Source organism: Arachis hypogaea, chromosome 2 (assembly GCF_003086295.3).
Source record: "Arachis hypogaea cultivar Tifrunner chromosome 2, arahy.Tifrunner.gnm2.J5K5, whole genome shotgun sequence".
Classification (NCBI taxonomy): domain Eukaryota; kingdom Viridiplantae; phylum Streptophyta; class Magnoliopsida; order Fabales; family Fabaceae; genus Arachis; species Arachis hypogaea.
The window spans coordinates 84,831,539-84,850,451 of NC_092037.1; the positions used below are offsets into that span (position 1 = coordinate 84,831,539).

Sequence of the window (18,913 nt, forward strand, 5' to 3'; positions counted from 1 at the left end):
TTTTGGTTCTTCATGTAACCAATTCTATCCATTTCACATCCCCATAAAAACTCAACTCCAACATTGTACACACATACCATACTTTATAGCTAGTTATCATTATTCAATTTTTATTTTTTAATCATAAAATTTTTATTTTTATACAAAATTTAGAATTTAAAATATAATATTAAAGATTTATGATTTAAAGTATAAAATTTAAAATGAATAAAATACTTTTTTAAAAATTGATTAATATTAACTGAAAAAATACTTTTTTAGTATTACTCGTAATTTAAGTTAGACATCATTATATGAGGTTTGTAGACTTTAGGAGTGGTTTACTCATTTATTTTTCCAAAAAAAAAAAATCTTGTTTGCCCTTGCTTTTGCTTTTGTTTGTTTTCAACCACTTAAATGAAATCGATTCTCTCACAAGCCAGAATTTTTTGCTTTTTCAGATACATATTATTTCAACATCATTTACTTTGTTAAATCTACTCTTCCAAAAAAATAAAAAAAATAAAAAATACACACACACTATATTATCATTATGTCATCTTTGTTAGTGGTATATTACTTGCTTCAAAATCACTTTTAACTGAAATCAATTCTCGAGTTAATTTGAGCAGATATCAATTTTATTAAAAAAAAAGGAAAAATTAAGTAGAAAATATTTAATTCAATTTTGTTTCACGTTTTTTTTAATTGATTTTCATCCCAATACTATCTATAATACAGGATTTATCCATATCCTCTCATATTTTAATATATTATTTTAGTTATGGATAGATTGTTTCACCCACTAATTAATATGTTTATAAAATTATAAATCAACTTGGAATTAGTTATGCGTAGTCAATACCGTTATAAGGACGGAGTTAGACCATATTTTTAAAGGGGGTCAAATTTAAAGAAAAATAATAATAATCATAATCAATTAGGGGATGGAAGAAATGGTTAAAAATATGTTTGAGTAATTAAATTATTTTAATTATTTTTAGTCATCACAAAAAAAAATATTTTAAAGTTTTAAAAATATATTGGTAAAAAACTCTTGTATATATAGCAATTGATAAATAAACAAGAAATTGATAATAAAAGCTTGTGGTCAAAATAATTTTTACTTATAAATTAGTTTACTTCTTATTTTTTAAAAATAAATAAGAATTTTATTCAAATTAAAAACTAACCAATGAATCAAAAGAGAGAGCATTTAAGCATTTTTTAGAGTGACTAACTTCTAAGTTCTTTATAAAATAAAACAAAAATAAAAGTTGATACATTCATCAATAGATTATAAAACTTGGTGAGGGATGTCAAAGATAAAAAAAAATAATCAAATTCAAAAACATATACATAAACATCTTTCACAAAAAAATAAAATAAAATTACATAAACATCTATTTTAGAATTGACTACTGAATACTAACCAATGTCACTTAAACCCTAATTCTGTCATTTGCTCGGTTAGTCTTTTTCACTGGCTCAATGGACTTTTGGTCTTTTTCACTTGCATTTTGACTGGAACAAAATCTAGTATCCATAAATTATATATTTCAATTTTTTTTAATCTTGATGTTATCTTTTTCATATAAAGTTTTAAGTTTGCATATGAAAATGTTAAAGATAATAATATTGTTACTTCTGTTTTTTGTAATATCATCTTTTTGTTCATTATATATTTGCAAAAACTTATTAAAAACAATTATATTACTAGAAATATATAATGATACCTATTTTTAAATATGAAACACCAAAAATATTTAATTTTAGCTCAAATTGGAAGGACATATCACTAAGACACCAACGGTCCAACCAGATAATGAATGCATATCAAGAAATACTCAATAGTCAATTAGCAGAAAATGAAATATCACTATGTTCTTGCATCTCAACTATGCTCCTGCTTCATCATTCTTTTCCATTTAACTCACTCACCTGCCGATCTTTTCGGCAGTGACGGAACTTAGTTTAGACAAGGGGTGGCCATGGTCCCCTCAAACTTTTATTAAAAAAATTAGTAATACTTTTTTAAAAAATAAAAAATAGTTCAGTTGACTCAAATATTTTATTATAACTTAAAATACCAAAGTTTAATCTTCATATCTTATTTTTATTGTACAATAATTTTTAATTTTAAATATTCAAAACATATTGGATTTGAACTGAATTGACTGTATTTGCATTTCGCAGCTCTCTATTCAATAAGCAACACTCCCTCTACGTTTGAGTTCAAATATAAAAAATTAGGTATTTTTATTTATGTAATTTAATATTATTTTATATTTTACTGTTTATTTAATTTAATTTTTTATATGATAATTAGAATATTCAATCAGTATTGATATTATTGTATTTGTATAAATTGATAAAAAAAATTCAATAAATATTATAAATTTTAATATTTGTCCTTTTAATTTCTTTTTTACATATTTTGCCGGATATATATTCAAATTTCTATATAAAATAGTCATACAAAATCAAAGAGTTGATGATGTATTTTTTAAGAAGAAGGCTAATATTCAAGAAGGAAAACATATAACTTTTATAATATCAACACCTGTAGATAGTTTTTCTACTTTAATGAATCACGAAAAAAGTAAAAAACAACATTCAAAAGTTTAAAAAGTTACATTTGATGAGTTTAATCTTAATTCTTTAGAACGATACCCTGAAAAATGACTTCAAATTTGGCAATGTTACTCAAACCAGAGAAATGTTAGACAAGCTTATCTTAAATGGGATCCATATCAAAAGTATCTTGACAATTATCTTCTGTCTGACCCTCAAAATTTCGTTTCAAGTTCCGCCACTGCTCCCCGGCACGTGGGAACTCCTTGTGGCCGACGGCATTGCCTCAATGCACACGGCGGTGACCCGGTTCAACACGGTGGTCCTCTTAGACCGAACAAACATCGGCCCATCCCGCAAACTCCTCCCCAAAGGTCACTGCCGTTTCGACAAAAACGACGCCGTATTGAAGCTTGACTGCTACGCTCACTCCGTCCTCCTCGACCTCCACACCAACCAAATCCGACCGTTAAAAATCCTCACCGACACGTGGTGCTCATCGGGGCAGTTTCTCCCAAACGGCACTCTCCTCCAAACCGGTGGCGACTTAGACGGCTTCAAAAAGATCCGAAAAATAGACCCGTGTGACATAAATGGGTCATGCGATTGGGTTGAGCTAAACGACGTCGAATTAACGGAAGGACGCTGGTACGCATCGAATCAGATCCTCCCTGACGGTTCCGTTATCATAGTTGGTGGACGTGGCTCCAACACCGTCGAATTCTACCCGAAACGCATAAACGGTGCCGTCTCGTTCCCGTTCCTTCTTGAAGCAGAAGACACGCAAATGGATAACCTCTATCCTTACGTTCATCTTCTCCCAAATGGTCACCTCTTCGTGTTTGCGAACACGAAGGCGGTGATGTACGATTACACCAAGAACATAGTCCTTACGGTGTACCCGCAGCTAGACGATGGTCCACGGAATTACCCCTCCGCGGGGTCCTCCGTCATGCTTGCGTTGCAAGGAGATTATTCCAATGCGGAGATTGTTATCTGCGGCGGAGCACGGTACAGTGCGTTTCTTGAGCGGAGTACGGATACTCCGGCTCACAGAAGCTGCGGCCGGATCTCTACAACTCAAACTGATCCGGTTTGGGTCACGGAGGACATGCCGTATGGGAGGATAATGGGAGACATGGTAATGCTACCAAACGGCGACGTTTTGATCATTAACGGCGCTATGTCGGGTTCGCAGAGATTTGACATGGCGTCGAATCCCTGGCCTAACGAACCGTTAGGCCTTCGGTTCATGGTTCATGTTACCCGATGGAAGGGTGCTTCTTGCCGGGAGCAACCCGCACGTGTTCTATAAGTTCGATGCTGAATTTCCAACGGAATTGAGAATTGAAGCGTTTTCTCCCGAGTATTTGGGTCCGGATAAGGCGAATATCCGACCCGAGATTTTGGAGGTTCCCGAAACGGTGCTTTTTGGAGCGACGTTTAATGTGATTGTGTCGGTTGAGTTGCCTGTGGTGGAAATTGTGGAGGTGAATTTGGCGAGTGCGCCTTTTGCAACGCACTCATTTTCACAGGGTCAACGTTTGGTCAAACTAGCGGTTACTTCTGCTGTGCCGGACGGTGGTGTTGGTAGGTATAGGATTGGGTGTACGGCGCCGCCGAATGGGATGGTTGCGCCACCGGATTATTACATGGTGTTCGCCGTGAATCAAGGCGTGCCTAGCGTTGCACGTTGGGTGCACTTGTCGTAGTAGCTTCGGCAATCTTTTTAAAAAAAAAATCATGTTGGGTTCTGATTTTTTGAAACTTGAAAATTTTGGAACATTGGGATTGTATTTGATTACAGTAAAACATTTTTAGTTTTGGATTCTACAATTGTTAATAGTATTAAAAGGAACGGATAGTTTACGCAGTTGGTTGATTTGTGTTTAGTAATGAATTATATGATCAAATGGAATATTATTGAATTATTGGTTTAGTTTTGTTTTGAAGTTTATTATTTAGTGTTATTGTTTAAACAAAGGTGGACAGTTCAATAGATCAAGTCTTCATGATTTTGTGTGCAGTGTTTCACTAAGATTGATTATTATAACTTGTAAGGATCACAATTATTTGAGACACAGAGAAAGTTGGTGTGAAAGTTACACTTCATACTTTTGGTTCCTTGAGATGCTATTTGCTGCATAATGTGACTTTTGGGACCCTAAAGTGTATTACTTTTAATACACTTATGAAATCAATGTAGTTAGTGGAATATTATGCTTAAAGAAATGAGATTATATAATATATGACTTTAGAAGAAAAAAGAATCACGGGTATGATTTTGATTAATATAACAACTGAAGTATAATTGTTATTCTTAATTATAAATCAATCAGCACTATAATACAAACTGGTGCCAGTATTATGATGTCGTGTATTAATACAACATAAGTGATGTTAAAGTGGGACATACTTAGTTCATAATTAATTTTTTTCACACTCAAAGCAAATAACCCAACTCTGAGACTCTGGTTATGGAAAGATGAGCTTCTTTAGTTCAACGACACTCCTTACTTTCATGGAGATGATAGATTATCTCAATTAGTAGAAAGTACTAAACTACTAATGCAGATTGATTTGAGTGCTAGATTGAGGTATTTTGAGTTGCAAGTCTCTTCTTTCTCAAGTGATTTCAAGTGGTGGGAGATGATGATGATAAGCGCTTAAGATGGGTGTGTTTGGCAACCACGTTGAAAGAGGAAAAGCACGTTAAAGCTTTTTGAACGCTTCCATTTTTAGTTTGGCTAATTTTTCTATCTATAAACACAGAAGTGATTTTGGTTACAAAACCACGTTTACAAGAAACAAGAATTTCTAACTTTTGCGTTGCACTAACTGACTTTTAGTCATTGACATTTAACTTTTATTTTTCTTTTACCAACTTTATCCTTTATACATATTATTGTATTACTTATAAAATTCTTATTATTTCTCTTTCCATGAGTTCTTTTTTTCTATTATTTATTATTTATATTTTTTATTAATTTTTTATTTGACATTATATATTTTTATAATGGTAATTTTTGTGCATTATATTTATTATTATCTTTTTATAATATAATTTATTGATCCCATTAAATAAAATAAATTAAACAAAAAAATTAACCATAAATAATAATTATAGTAAAAAATTATAGCGTACTAAAAAAGAGTACTAAAAATACTAAAAATATATTATATAAAAACATATAAAAAAATATAAAAAAATTAAATACATATAAAAAATAATATTATAATTTAATGTCATGTCCTTTTTAATAATTATCTATCTAAAAGTGATTTTAACTAATATTATCTAAATAATATTTATTTTATCAAAATCAATTTTAGTATAGAATTGCCAAACATAAATCATGTTGATACAAACTTACTTCTACCCAAAATCAATTTTATAAAATCACTTTTATTCAAACTCCAATTTAACCAACCACAATCCAAACACACACGTAATCTCTTTTCTCCTGAGGTTGTCCCTCCACAAGATGCAAATAGACTAACATTAAAGTACATTATGTTTTAGCGTTGATCAAAATTAAAAGATTAAAATATGTTTATCCTTAACGTTTTAAATAAGTTTCAATTCTATTCTTACAGTCAATTTTTTAACTATCAGTAGTTAATGAATATTTTTTTTCAATTTTATCCTTATTCAAAATTTTAATTTTAACCTCAATCTATTTAAAATTTATTGTTCCATGGGTTACTTAAAACTGGATTATATTTGGATTGGAAATGTGAATCCCAAATACTTAGTGGAGTGGTCTCCAATTTGATCTGTGTCAAAGAGCCGCTGTCCGAGTTGTATGTTTGAAGAGGCGGGGATAGCAGCTTAAAACATAAGGACTTTTATTAATAGCAGCTTATCAATAAGTTATTTTGTGTTTGAATTTTTAGTTATAAAATTACTTATTTTAAAGTTGTAGCGTTTAGATAAATAACTCAAAAAATAATATTTTTTTTACAGAAGAGAATAAATATTAAAATAACCATGATAACAAATATTTTTCAATATTAAATGTTGATTTTACATCACCTAATCACTAATATTGTGTATGATATGGTATGTGAAAATAAAAAATAAATATAAAATGTGTGTCAATGTATATTTTGTTGCTATTTTTTTTACTCCTATTAGAACTCTCTTCTCTTTTATTGAGGTCAAGAACTTGCTATAATTAACTATGAAAATAATAGCAAGCTATAAAATCACATATGAAAAAAATAAAATTAAAACTGAAATTTCATACCATAATTAAATACAAATTTAATAATAAAAAATAAAATAATAAAATGATAAAAAAATACTTAGAAAGAATATATGTAGTAGGTTATTCAAATGCAATATTGTGTGAAAATGGTGGTGGAGGATCAATACTTCCATCAGATGAATCATTCCGTGAAAATGGTGAGGTTTAGAACATTGTGTGAGAATGATGGTGGAATTATGGTGGAAGGCCAGTATTTCTAGCAGATCTTACGTGAAAATGGTGGGAAGGGTCAGTATTTTTCACAGAGTGAAGAAGGAAAGTAGATTTTTTTGTTTTGAAATTAAATTTTTTTTAAGTAAGTGGTAGAATGACTTATCGAGAAGTAGAGAAGTCATATATTTCTACTTCTTCAAAAAGTTGCAAATTAACTTTTTGAAAAGTTAGAAGATTTTTCTAAAATTGTGTTAGAAGATTTTTCTAAAATTATGCCAAACACGCAGATTACGACTTTTCATAATCCAAAAGTAAAAAAAAGTAGCTTCTGTTACTTCCTAACCAGGCTCTTAAGATGACTAATCATCAATACTCAATTAAATCTTCATCATATGTAGCATCTTCTAAATGTGACATGTCCTCACACACATCTAAGTTATCAGATTCTGAGAACACATCATTCTCCCTAATGACCGTTTTCCTTTTGTTTGGACACTCGAAAGCATAATGGCCTAATCCACAACATTTAAAGCATGTAATTTTTCGATGCCATGAAAAAAGTTTAGATGTGGGATTAGACGAGCTCTTTTTTCTATGTTGGTTTGTGGCCTTCTCTTTCGATTCTGCCGTCTTAGAGCCATTCTTCTGCCTGAAATTAGCATCTCTAGAATCCCATCTTGAAATAGGGTTAGAATAATTTTGCAGTCCCTTCCCTCTTTGCTATTTTTTTACTTTCATAGTCAGATTCACCAAGTCTTCTATTTGCACAAACGGGTGAAGTTCAATAGCAATGTCTCAGTTCAGCCCACTCAAAAAATGTTCCATAGTAGCTTCGAGTCCCTATATTTGTCTTGATTAGCAGCATTTTCATCTCCATATAATACTATTTTACTAACTTAGATCTTGGGTACAACTTTTGGAGTTATTGATGTAGCTCCCAGTAGTAGTAAGATAATACGAACCATTGTCGCATAACCTTCATCATCTTCTCCCAAGATTGAATTGGTGTTTCTCAATCCATCTTCTATTTTTCTCTAACTCATCCCACGAGACAAAGGCATAATCTAAAAATTCTACGGCCGCTAGCCTCACCTTCTTCACCTCAGAGTAGTTGTGATACTTAAAGATTAGTTCCACCTTCCGTTCCTAATCTAGGTAAGCCTTAGGATCACTTTCACCTTTAAATTTTAGGATGCGCATTTTGATAGCATTGATGTTATTATCAACATATTTCTATTGCCTGAATTTGGATGAAGCCTCCTCCTTGGACTCCTCAGATTGATTGTGAACAGATTTTCTAAAATACGCTCTTCTAGCAGAGGTTAAAAAATTGATCATCAAATCTATGTCATCAAGCCGTTGTTGAACCCTTTCAAGTATGACAGCGATAGTTTATTGGAATTGGAACGTCAGTTTCGGATCTCGAATCACTTCCTTTCACCCGTCACAGATTCAGTTAGTTTTTATTCCATCGATAAACCTACAAGAAAGACCTAACAATACTCTTCTCATGTGTATTATTCCAATGAAGGCACTCATGTTTACACTCAATTTGTGATTTTTTTTCTCTTTTGAGCTCACTACTCTTGTCTTTTTTCGATCTTGGATTACTTTAAAAGTTACACTTCAAAAAATAAAAAATAGAAAGACCAAACTAAAATAATTTGAATGATAGAGACTTTGAATTGAACAAGAAAACAACCAGAATATGTGACAAAAGAGAGAAAACAATGTGTGACACTAAGGTGACAAAAATTATATAAAAAAATAATTCTAATTGAAACCCAAAAGTAAATTTGAAAAGTTAAAAGCAATATTAAGAGCTTAGAAAGCAATAATTTCAAAAGTCAAAACAAAGCAGGAAAAAAAATTTGATGATTGATTTTTTTTAAATTGTAAATGACAAATGTGAAATTGTAGATACTTGGAAAATAAGATCGAAAATTGTTTTAGTGTCTTTTTTTACTTTCAAGTTTTTTTTTTAATTCTCCTTCTATTTTTTTTTAGATTTTGGAGTTTTTTTTATTTAATTTTAACTCTAAAGTAAAATTGCTAAAACACAAGATAAAACTAAAAACCTAAATGAAGATCCTAGAATGTGTAGATAAATAAGAATTTATCTATATGTAATTAATACCAAATGATAAGAACTAAAGATAAAAAGACACAGTAAAACGAAAAAGATGAAAAAATTAATAACGAAAATAGAATTGATCAAAAAATTTCTACTAGACTTCAAAAAAATTTGTTCTTAGCAACCTACCAAAAAAATTTTTTACTAGACTTTCAAAAAATTTGTCTTTAACAACCTAGATCAAAGGATGAAAACTGAAATAACTAACATGCAGAATTACCTTAGGTTGGATCCTTCAATTTTCTTCATATAACAAGCAAAGCAAATAACTCACCTCACTTGATCAAACAATGAAAAATATGCATAAAACAACTAAAAAATATTATTCATCAAAAGTTAATCAGAATGAATCACAAAGAGTGTTTAAATAAACTCCTAACAAATTAGCCTAAAAGCGGGTCAAATCTTCCTAAGTATCTAATTTGAAATTAAATCTCCAAAAAGATAACTTAATTCGACCAAATTTGATCTTGGATTAGATCAAATTGAATTGAATTTAAGATTTTTAAAAATACTACCAAACAAATTAAAACTAAATTAAATATTTTAACAAATCCTAACAATAAAGCAAACTAAACATAGACCAAATAAATTCAAATTTAAACATTAATTTTGTGACTCCTACTAAACTTGAAAAGTATTAGTAGACTTCGTGCTATTCTAACTAACTCAAGGACCTTTGTCTTTTTTTTTATTGGTTAATAATTGATGTATCTCCTCATGTATGAGTGTTGTCAAATTTCCAAAGCTCTCTTTAAATTTCTTTGTACATATTTTAGTGACGAAGTCCTCATAAAGTGAAATTTTTATTGTCCTTTTGCCTTAAAATGCTCATATTGTCCTCCCCATACTTTACAAAATAAGTGAGATACTAAACCAATCTTAAGCAAATCCAATCTCTTCTCCAAACAAATTTCTAAACCCTGAACCCAATTAGACTGTAACAGCCAAAATGATACATAGAATGATTTGTGTTGCCTCCCTTTTCCTTTTAGTATTAGTAACATGAAATTAATGAAATAATGATATTAATTCCCACTACATTGTTTTAAGAAAAGTAATCAGACTCCACTTCAATCCATAAAGACAAGTGGAGAATTTTATTTTGTTTTTCTTTTAACATCTTTGCAATTTCTTTTTCACTTCTTTTAGAGCTTGTTTGAAAACCATTTAACATGAGAAAAGAATTCTATTTCCTTTAAAAAAAGAATTTATTTCTATTTGAAATTTAATTTCATGATTTGGAATAACTATAATATATTAATGGAATAGAATTCAAATTTAAAAAGTGTGAGAGTTGATTTGGAAATCAGATCATTTTTAGTCTGATTTACAAATAAAAAAAAATTAAAATTAAAATTTTTAAAAAATTTCAAATCATTCATTTTTAGTTGTTCTAAAGCAAGAACCAAAATTTAACTCTTGAATGAATTCTAATTCCTAGCATTTCAAACAAGCTTATCCCAATGTCAATTTACTCTATGATTATCAACAAAAACAATAACTTCCCAAAAGGGGTTATTGTAACACAAAGGACACAGAATATCTGAAATTCTGAATATATCTAATTTGAGATAATCCTTCTTTTTAGGCTTCATCTCGGTCTGCACACCAAAAAATAATATATATATATATATATATATATATATATATATATATATTATAGAAGGGAAAGAGATCACCCAAAACCTAAGTAGAAACACGAGTTTGATCACCAAAGGCACCTATTTTAGCCAATACTTAGTCAGAAAGTTTTGCATTTAATTATTCAATAAATCCTAATTAGAAGTACTATATATATATATATATATATATATATATATATATATATATATATATATATATATATATAAAATGGCGGAGCTTAATTCAGACAAGGAAATTATGGCTCTCCAAACTTTTATTAAAAAAATTAGTAATACTTCTTCAAAAAATAAAAAATAATTCAGTTGGTTCAAATACTTTATTATAACTTAAAATAGTAAAGTTCAATCTTCACATCTTGCTTTTATTGTACAATAGTTTTTAGTTTTAAACATTCAAAACATGTTGGATTTGAACTAAACTAAGTGTATTCGCATTTCGCAGCTTTCTATTCAATAAGTAACACTCATTCTACCTTTGAGTTCAAATATAAAAAATTAGGTATTTTTTATTTATGTACTTTAATATTATTTTATATTTTACTATTTATTTAATTTAATTTTTTATATGATAAAAAATATTAGAATATTCAATAAGTATTGATATTATTGTATTTGTATAAATTGATAAAAAAATTCAATAAATATTATAAATTTTAATATTTGTCCTTCTAACTTCTTTTTTACATATTTTACAGAATATATATTCAAATTTTTAGATAAAATAATCATAAAAAATAAAAAATTGATGCATTTTTTAAGAAGAATGCTAATATTCAAGAAAGAGAACATATAACTTTTACAATATTAACACGTGTAGATAGTTCTTCTACTTTAATGAATCACCAAGAAAGTGAGATACAACCTTCAAAAGTTTAAAGAGTAGCATCTGATGAGTTTGATCTTAATTTTTTGGAACGAGATCTTGGAAAATAGCTTTAAATTTGGCAATATCACCCAAATCACAAAGATAAAGTTAGACGAATTTATCTTAAATGGGGTTCATATAAAAAATATCTTGACAATTATCTTCTATCTGACCCCCCAAAATTGTTTCAAGTTCCGCCACTATATATATATATATATATATATATATATATATATATATAGCATACTCAATCTATTATAGCCAAAATGGATATACATACATACCAAATCTAATAAGGGTGATGTTAGGTAGCCAAAAAAATAATTACAATATAAGAATATTACATAAAAATTTCTATTCTCTTGATGAGCAAGTAACATACACTTCCTTATCACTTATCCTCCTTATCACCTACTATTTTGCTGCATGTTTGGAGTCATTAATGTTCTTTCCAAAATTAATTTCAGTTTCTTCGAAATCAAAATTCTAACATCTCTCAATCACATTATTATCCATTAAAATGCAATAATTCTCTGAAAAAAATATGAAAATTAAATTAAAAAGTTGAGTAAAGGACAAATAGGTCCCTGACCTTTTTTTCGCAGACATTTTTGTCCTCAAGAATTGGAAAATACATTCATGTCCCTTACCCTTCCAAAACATGGACAAATTGACCCCTCCATTGAAGTGACTCCGTTAGACTCAACGGAAAACGCTAACGTGGCTCCCATGACGCTGACCTGGCCGCTACGGAAGTACACGTGGCATGTAGCTTTTCAAAACAGGACATATTAGTCCTCTCACACCAAAACGTGTAGCTTTTCAAAACAGGACATATTAGTCCTCCCACCCCCAAACGACGTTGTTTCACCCAAACCCCCAATCTTTCACTTTTATGAGCTCTAATCCTTCCACAGATCAGCCACCTCCAACCCCAACCACCTCCTACCCTGACTCCCTCTTCCACCACCACCTACGATGCCCCTCCTCTCCTTGCCCCCTCCCCCCCTCTCTCCACTCTCTCACTTACCCTAACACACTCTACTCCCCACCCCATGCACACCCTCCACAACCACCGTGTCTCATGATGTTGACGCGTACTACGTAGGATGTTGATTCTGCCAGGAAGATGCTGACTTTTGACCCACTTTGCTTTCGGGTTCTGTATGTGGTTCACCCACCACCATTTTCATTATTTTCTGCCGCCACCACCTTCATTTTCCTAGATCCATCATCCATGGTGGCCGGAGCTTCTCCACCACCGCACGTACACATAGATGACGACGAACCGTAACAGCAACTCATATATTCTTCTTCCTCTGCAATGCCATCGCCTTTCTCCTTCTCACCCCACAACAAGCTCAAGCGCTTCAAATCCCTCAAGCTCTGCATTTCAAAGTCTCTCCTCAACGTTCCTTCCCTCTACGAAGCCGTTTCATCTCTCGATCACTTCCACCCTAAGGGCATTCGCTTACCTTCTCGTGTTCTCGCCATCCTCTTGCGTCATTGCTCCGCCTCCAAATCCTAACGTGAGGGCAAATTGGTCCATTTGCATCTCAAGCTCACCGATTTCAAACGCCCTACTAAGTATTTGGCCAACCATTTGATCTGTATGTACTTTAGTTGCGGCAATTTTGTTAGTGCCCGCAAGGTATTCGACAAAATGGAGGCTAGAAATTTGTACTCTTGGAACAATATGATTTCTGGGTATGTGAAATTGGGTATGATGAAGCAGGCGCAGGGTGTGTTTGATAGAATGCCTGAGAGGGATTTTGTGTCGTGGAATACGATGATTGTTGGGTATGCGCGTAATGGGGGTGTTTGGTGAGGCTTTGAGGTTTTATGGGGAGTTGAGGAGATTGTGTATTGGGTATAATGGGTTTAGTTTTGAAAGTGTGTTGATTGTTTGTGTGAAGATGAAGGACTTTGAGCTTTCTAGGCAGGTTCATGCGCAGGTTTTGGTTGTTGGATTTTTTACCAATGTAGTTGTATCATGAGACTAGAACAGAACAGTGGGACACGGTGGTTGTGGAGGGTGCACATAGTAAGGGGAGTAGAGTGTGTTAAGGTAAGCGAGGGAGTGGAGAGGGAGGGGAATGGGGCAAGGAGAGGAAGGGCAGCGTAGGTGGTGGTGGAAGATGGAGTAAAGGGCAAGAGGTGGTTGGGGTTGGAGGTGGCTGATCTGTGGAAGGATTAGGGCTCATAAATGTGAAAGATTAGGGGTTTGGGTGAAACGACGTCATTTTGGGGTGGGAGGACTAATATGTCATATTTTGAAAAGCTACACGTTTTGGTGTGAGAGGACTAATATGTCCTGTTTTGAAAAGCTACATGCCACGTGTGCTCCCGTAACGGCCAGGTCAGCGCCACGGGAGCCACGTCAGCGTTTTCCATTGAGTCTAACGGAGTCACTTCAACAGAGGGGTCAATTTGTCCGCGTTTTGGAAGGGTCAGAGACATGAATGTATTTTCCAATCCTTGAGGACGAAAATGTCCGCGAAAAAAAAGGTCAGGGACCTATTTGTCCTTTACTCTAAAAAGTTTTAACAACTTCTACTATACAACTTATATTTTATATATAGACTATTAAAAAATAAAAAATAAAAAATAAAATATAAACAAAAATTAAAAAATAATTTTTTTAAAAAATTATTAACTCGTCATATTAAAATCAATAAATAAGCATACATATAAATATTAAATAAAAATATTAAAATAATTAAAATCATGGCCTATTAGTGCACATATGAGATAATTTGAAAAATACAATAAGACGTATAGTTTAAAATTTGATAATATTAATTATAAAAATTTATTAATTATAAAAATTTATTAATTATAAACATTATAGGTATGAAATTATAAATATTATGAATACAAATTATAGATGTTATTAACATTAAATTATGGATGTTATGTGTATGAATTTATAGATGTTATGTGTAAATTTATCAATTGAATAAATTAATTTAAGAATTTAATATTTTTTTAAATTCAATTATGATAAAATTTAAAAAACATATGTGTTAACTTTATATTTACATATGCAATAACTAAAAAATGATATGTGTATGGATGTAATATCTAATAAACATGAATTTAATTTTTAAATATTAGTTGTATGTAATTATGGATGTTATGTATATATACGTATGAATGTTATGTGTATGAACTTAGTTAGTATATAATATAATTATAAATGCACATAAATACACAAAAAAAATAAATCAGTTTATTACCATACCTCATCAAAGATAGTGTGATTTTTTATATTCTCGAGAATTGGTTGACTAACAACAACCTCATCAGATGAGTCAGTCTGTTATTCAAATTCTTCATCAGCACCTTCTACTATAGGTACCGTATTAAGGTCGAATTCAAATGCCATACTATTTGCAACGATAAACGCGACTTCTTGTAAAATTTCTTGACTTATACACTATTCTGCTTGTAATGGTATTATAGTCATAATTTTTGAATGATCATAATTAAATTAATGGAAGGTATATATTACAAAGAATCAAGTGCAAGTAAATGCCTTAACGGAAACAAAGAATTAATGAATTTTTTGTATTTCCATTGATTGATATTAAATGTCTTAAGAAAAATAAAGAATCAAGTGTAATTAACTCAATTAATGTATATTATCATTACGGTCCATTCTTATTCTTATTATTATTATTATTATTATTATTATTATTATTATTATTATTATTATTATTATTATTATTATTATTATTATTCTTAAATACAAAAATTAAATTATAAAAAAAATATTTATTGATTACAAGAATGCCTAATAGTAAGGAATATGATATTATAATTAATATCATTAATAAGTAGAGTTGATAAAAATATGATAAGTGGAATGATAAGAGAGTGAGATAAAAAAAAATAAAACTGTTATTAAGTGATATAAATGAAGTAAATTATAGAAATTATTGGCTAATTATGGCTGAAAATTTTTTGTTACCAAAGTTTTTCCATCTAATAAAATATTAGAAGCCTTGACATCTCAGCAGTGTTTTCAAATAGCGATTATAACGGCGCCATAACATTATGGCGTGGCGGGTTTTGACCCTTCCGTCACATAGGGGGCGCTGCGTTGGGGTTTTAACGAGGCACCATGGCAGAACGCGATTCAAATGACGAAAATAGCGGGGGTTTTCGGATTTTTCAGAAACTGATCCCACTAACCACTAACCTTAATAATCAGCCTCTTATTCAAAAATTTCATCCTCTACCTCATCTTAAAAAAAACTTCTCTCTGTCTCTATTCTCTCCTCTCTAATCTCTACGCCACCCAGCCACACATCGCTGCCGCTCGTCCCGCCACTCGTCCCGCTACTCGTCGCTGCCGCTGCTGGTGGCACCGATCACCACAGCCACTCCTTGCTGCCACTGCTAACCACGAATCCTTCTCTGGTTCGTACATCTTGTTTCACCTTCTTTACTCTTTTTTTTCTTTTCTCTCTTTCATGCGGCACCTTCTTTGTCAACAACAGTGTTAAATCTCTCTTCTTCCAATTTTTTTTCATTCAGTTCACTATGTCCACTTCTAGACAAGTCCTTGATTCTAATGCTCCTACCCCTGGCTCTGCTGGTCCTACTGTTGGTACTGTCTCTGTTGATCCCGCAGCTCCTGTCCGTTCTAATAGAGTTGACTCAGGCTGAAAATACATTAGAATTGTAGAAGAAGAAAATACCAATGACACTGTATGTAATTTTTGTGAAAAAATTATGAAAGGATGCATCACACGGGCAAAAGAGCACTTAATGATCAAGCTTGAAAACGTTGCTGGATGTAAAATGGTCCCAAAGGATGTTATTACTGAATTATGGGAATTTTACAATCAGAGAAAGAATCGAGGAAAAAAATGTGCCACACCGAAAAATACCGAAGAACGGAGTGTCAATGCTAGGAACTTGACTTAGAGAGTTTGGGATTCGGATTGTCGGAGGAAGATGCTCAAGGGATTGATGAACCTCATAATCTAGCTCCAATGGCAGTAGCTAGAGGGGGTACAACTAGTATGAGAGGTCCAATGGACTTGTTGTTAGAAGATTTGAAACTGCCATTGCAATAAACAAAAGAGAGAAATTGAGGCACCAGAACATCAAAGAAGCATGTAATAAGGAAGCAGTTCGTAGAGTTCATCAATACATAGCACGGTGGTTCTACCAAGTTGGGATTCCATTGAACCCAGTAAAGTTGAAGAGTTTTCAAGATATGTTGTGGGCTGTTGAAAATTTTGGTCCCAATTTACCTGCTCCCAGTTATCATGCTTTAAGGATTCCGCTGCTTAATGAGGAGTTGGAATACATCAAAGGATTTTTGAAGGGTCATAAAGAATAATAAAAAAAGTATGGTTGTTCTATTATTTCATATGCTTGGACGGATAAGAGGCAAAGGAGCATTATTAATTTTCTTGTAAACTCTCTATATAGGACAATGTTTTTGAAGTCTATTGATGCTTTTGATTATGCGAAGACTGGAGAGAAATTATTTGAGCTTCTTGATGATGTTGTGGAGAAAATTGGTGAGCACAACGTTATTCAAGTTGTAACTGATAATGGAAGCAATTATGTTCTTGCCGGTAAGTTGCTGATGGAGAAAATACTAAATTTGTTTTGGACCCCTTGTGCTGCTCACTATTTGAATTTGATACTCGAGGACATTGGGAAGTTACCATTAATTCAAAAAATCATAAAAAAAAAGATCATTTCTTTGGTTAGCTTCACTTATAGTCACTCTAACATGTTAGCTATGTTGAGACACTTCACAAATGGTAAGGAGTTGGTAAGGCATGCAATCACCCAATTTGCCACCTCATTTCTCTCTTTGGAAAGGCTTTATGAGGAGAAAGGAAATATAAGAAGAATGTTCACCTCGGATGAATGGATAAATAATAAGTTGTCAAAGGAGGCAAAAGGGAAGGAGGCAACAAAGATTGTTATCATGCCCTCCTTTTGGAATCATGTCAAGTACACCCTTAAGATCATGGGCCCTCTTGTTCGGGTGCTTAGACTTATTGATGGGGAGAAGAAGCCACCAATGGAATATATTTATGAAGCAATGGAAAAGGCAAAGGAATGCATCATGAAAATATTTCTTAATGATGAGAGCAAGTACAATGATGTTTTTAAAATCATTGACAACAAATGGAATTGCCAACTTCATTGTCCGTTGCTTGCAGTTGGTCATTTTCTAAATCCCAAGTTGTTTTATGAAAACCCTCGCATTGAGCTGGATTTAGAAGTTACAAAGGGGGTGGTTTGAGTGCATCAATAGATTGGTGCCAAGTCAAGTTGTGCAACAGAAGATATTGGAGGAGCAAGCACTATACAAGGCCAGCTATAGGCTTTTTTAATCAAATTTTGCAAAATCTCAAAGAAAAAAGATTTTACCCGATAAGATTGTTATAAATTTTACAAAGCTTTATAAATTTAGTTTGATTAAAAGCTTAGACAAATTTATTTTAATTTTATAGCATTTTGGTGGCGGACATATGGGCATGAAGCTCCAAACATGCGAGACCTTGCTATCAAGATCTTGAGCTTGACTTGTAGTGCTTCAGGATGTGAGCGTAATTGGAGTATATTTGAGCATATTTATACTAGAAAAAGAAATAGGCTTGATCATGAAAGGATGGAGAGTTTGGTTTTCGTAAAGTATAACCAAATCCTCAAAGAGGTACAACCTTAAAGATGAAGTTGACCCTATTGCACTCAATGACATTGATGAGTGTAATGAGTGGTTAGTTTGAGAAATTAGGACTGCCACCTTTCGAGATGATGATAATGTGGATGATGATGCTGATTTAGTTCATCCAGATGACAACATTGAGTTGGAATTGTGTTTGAAGCAATGGTGGGATATGAGCCTACGACAAATACTAGGAGAAGACAACAAAATAGGAAAAAAAAGGAACCTGCAAGGGGTGGTGCAAATAGTGGACCAAGTCGGTCTAAGGCTTCAAAAAAATGAAAAGGAAATGTAGTAATTGTGAAGGAAGAAGAACCAAAATTTGAAGATGAAGAAGATTCTGAAAATGAAGAACAAGAAAAGGAGATTCAATTTAATGATACTGAATTACAAGATGATGAAGGCACAGAGAGACATGATAATAATCGTGTTAATTTGGATGAATTTGATGAGAGCTAGAATGTAGATGATTCATAGTTTTTATGTTTTATGTCTTTTATTTTATGACTTGCTTATGACTTTTAAGTTATGATTTACATTTGATGTTATATTTATTTGCTAAATTTACTACTATATTTGCTACAT

The 18,913-nt window shown here is 31.9% G+C and overlaps 1 protein-coding gene and 1 pseudogene across 1 annotated transcript; both read left to right on the forward strand.

The window, feature by feature from the left end:
* Positions 1–2,803: 2,803 nt before the first annotated feature.
* Positions 2,804–4,492, forward strand: LOC112748573 (aldehyde oxidase GLOX-like; annotated as a pseudogene).
* A 12,582-nt stretch (positions 4,493–17,074) lies between these two features.
* Positions 17,075–17,902, forward strand: LOC112727241 (uncharacterized). The gene has a single exon (XM_025776918.1). The coding sequence runs from the start codon at positions 17,075–17,077 to the stop codon at positions 17,900–17,902; it is 828 nt and encodes a 275-aa protein (XP_025632703.1).
* Positions 17,903–18,913: the final 1,011 nt, after the last annotated feature.

What these genes read in the sequence shown, in the direction of transcription:
- LOC112727241 (XM_025776918.1), top strand. Translation starts at nt 17,075, where the DNA reads ATGTTTTTGAAGTCTATTGATGCTTTTGATTATGCGAAGACTGGAGAG.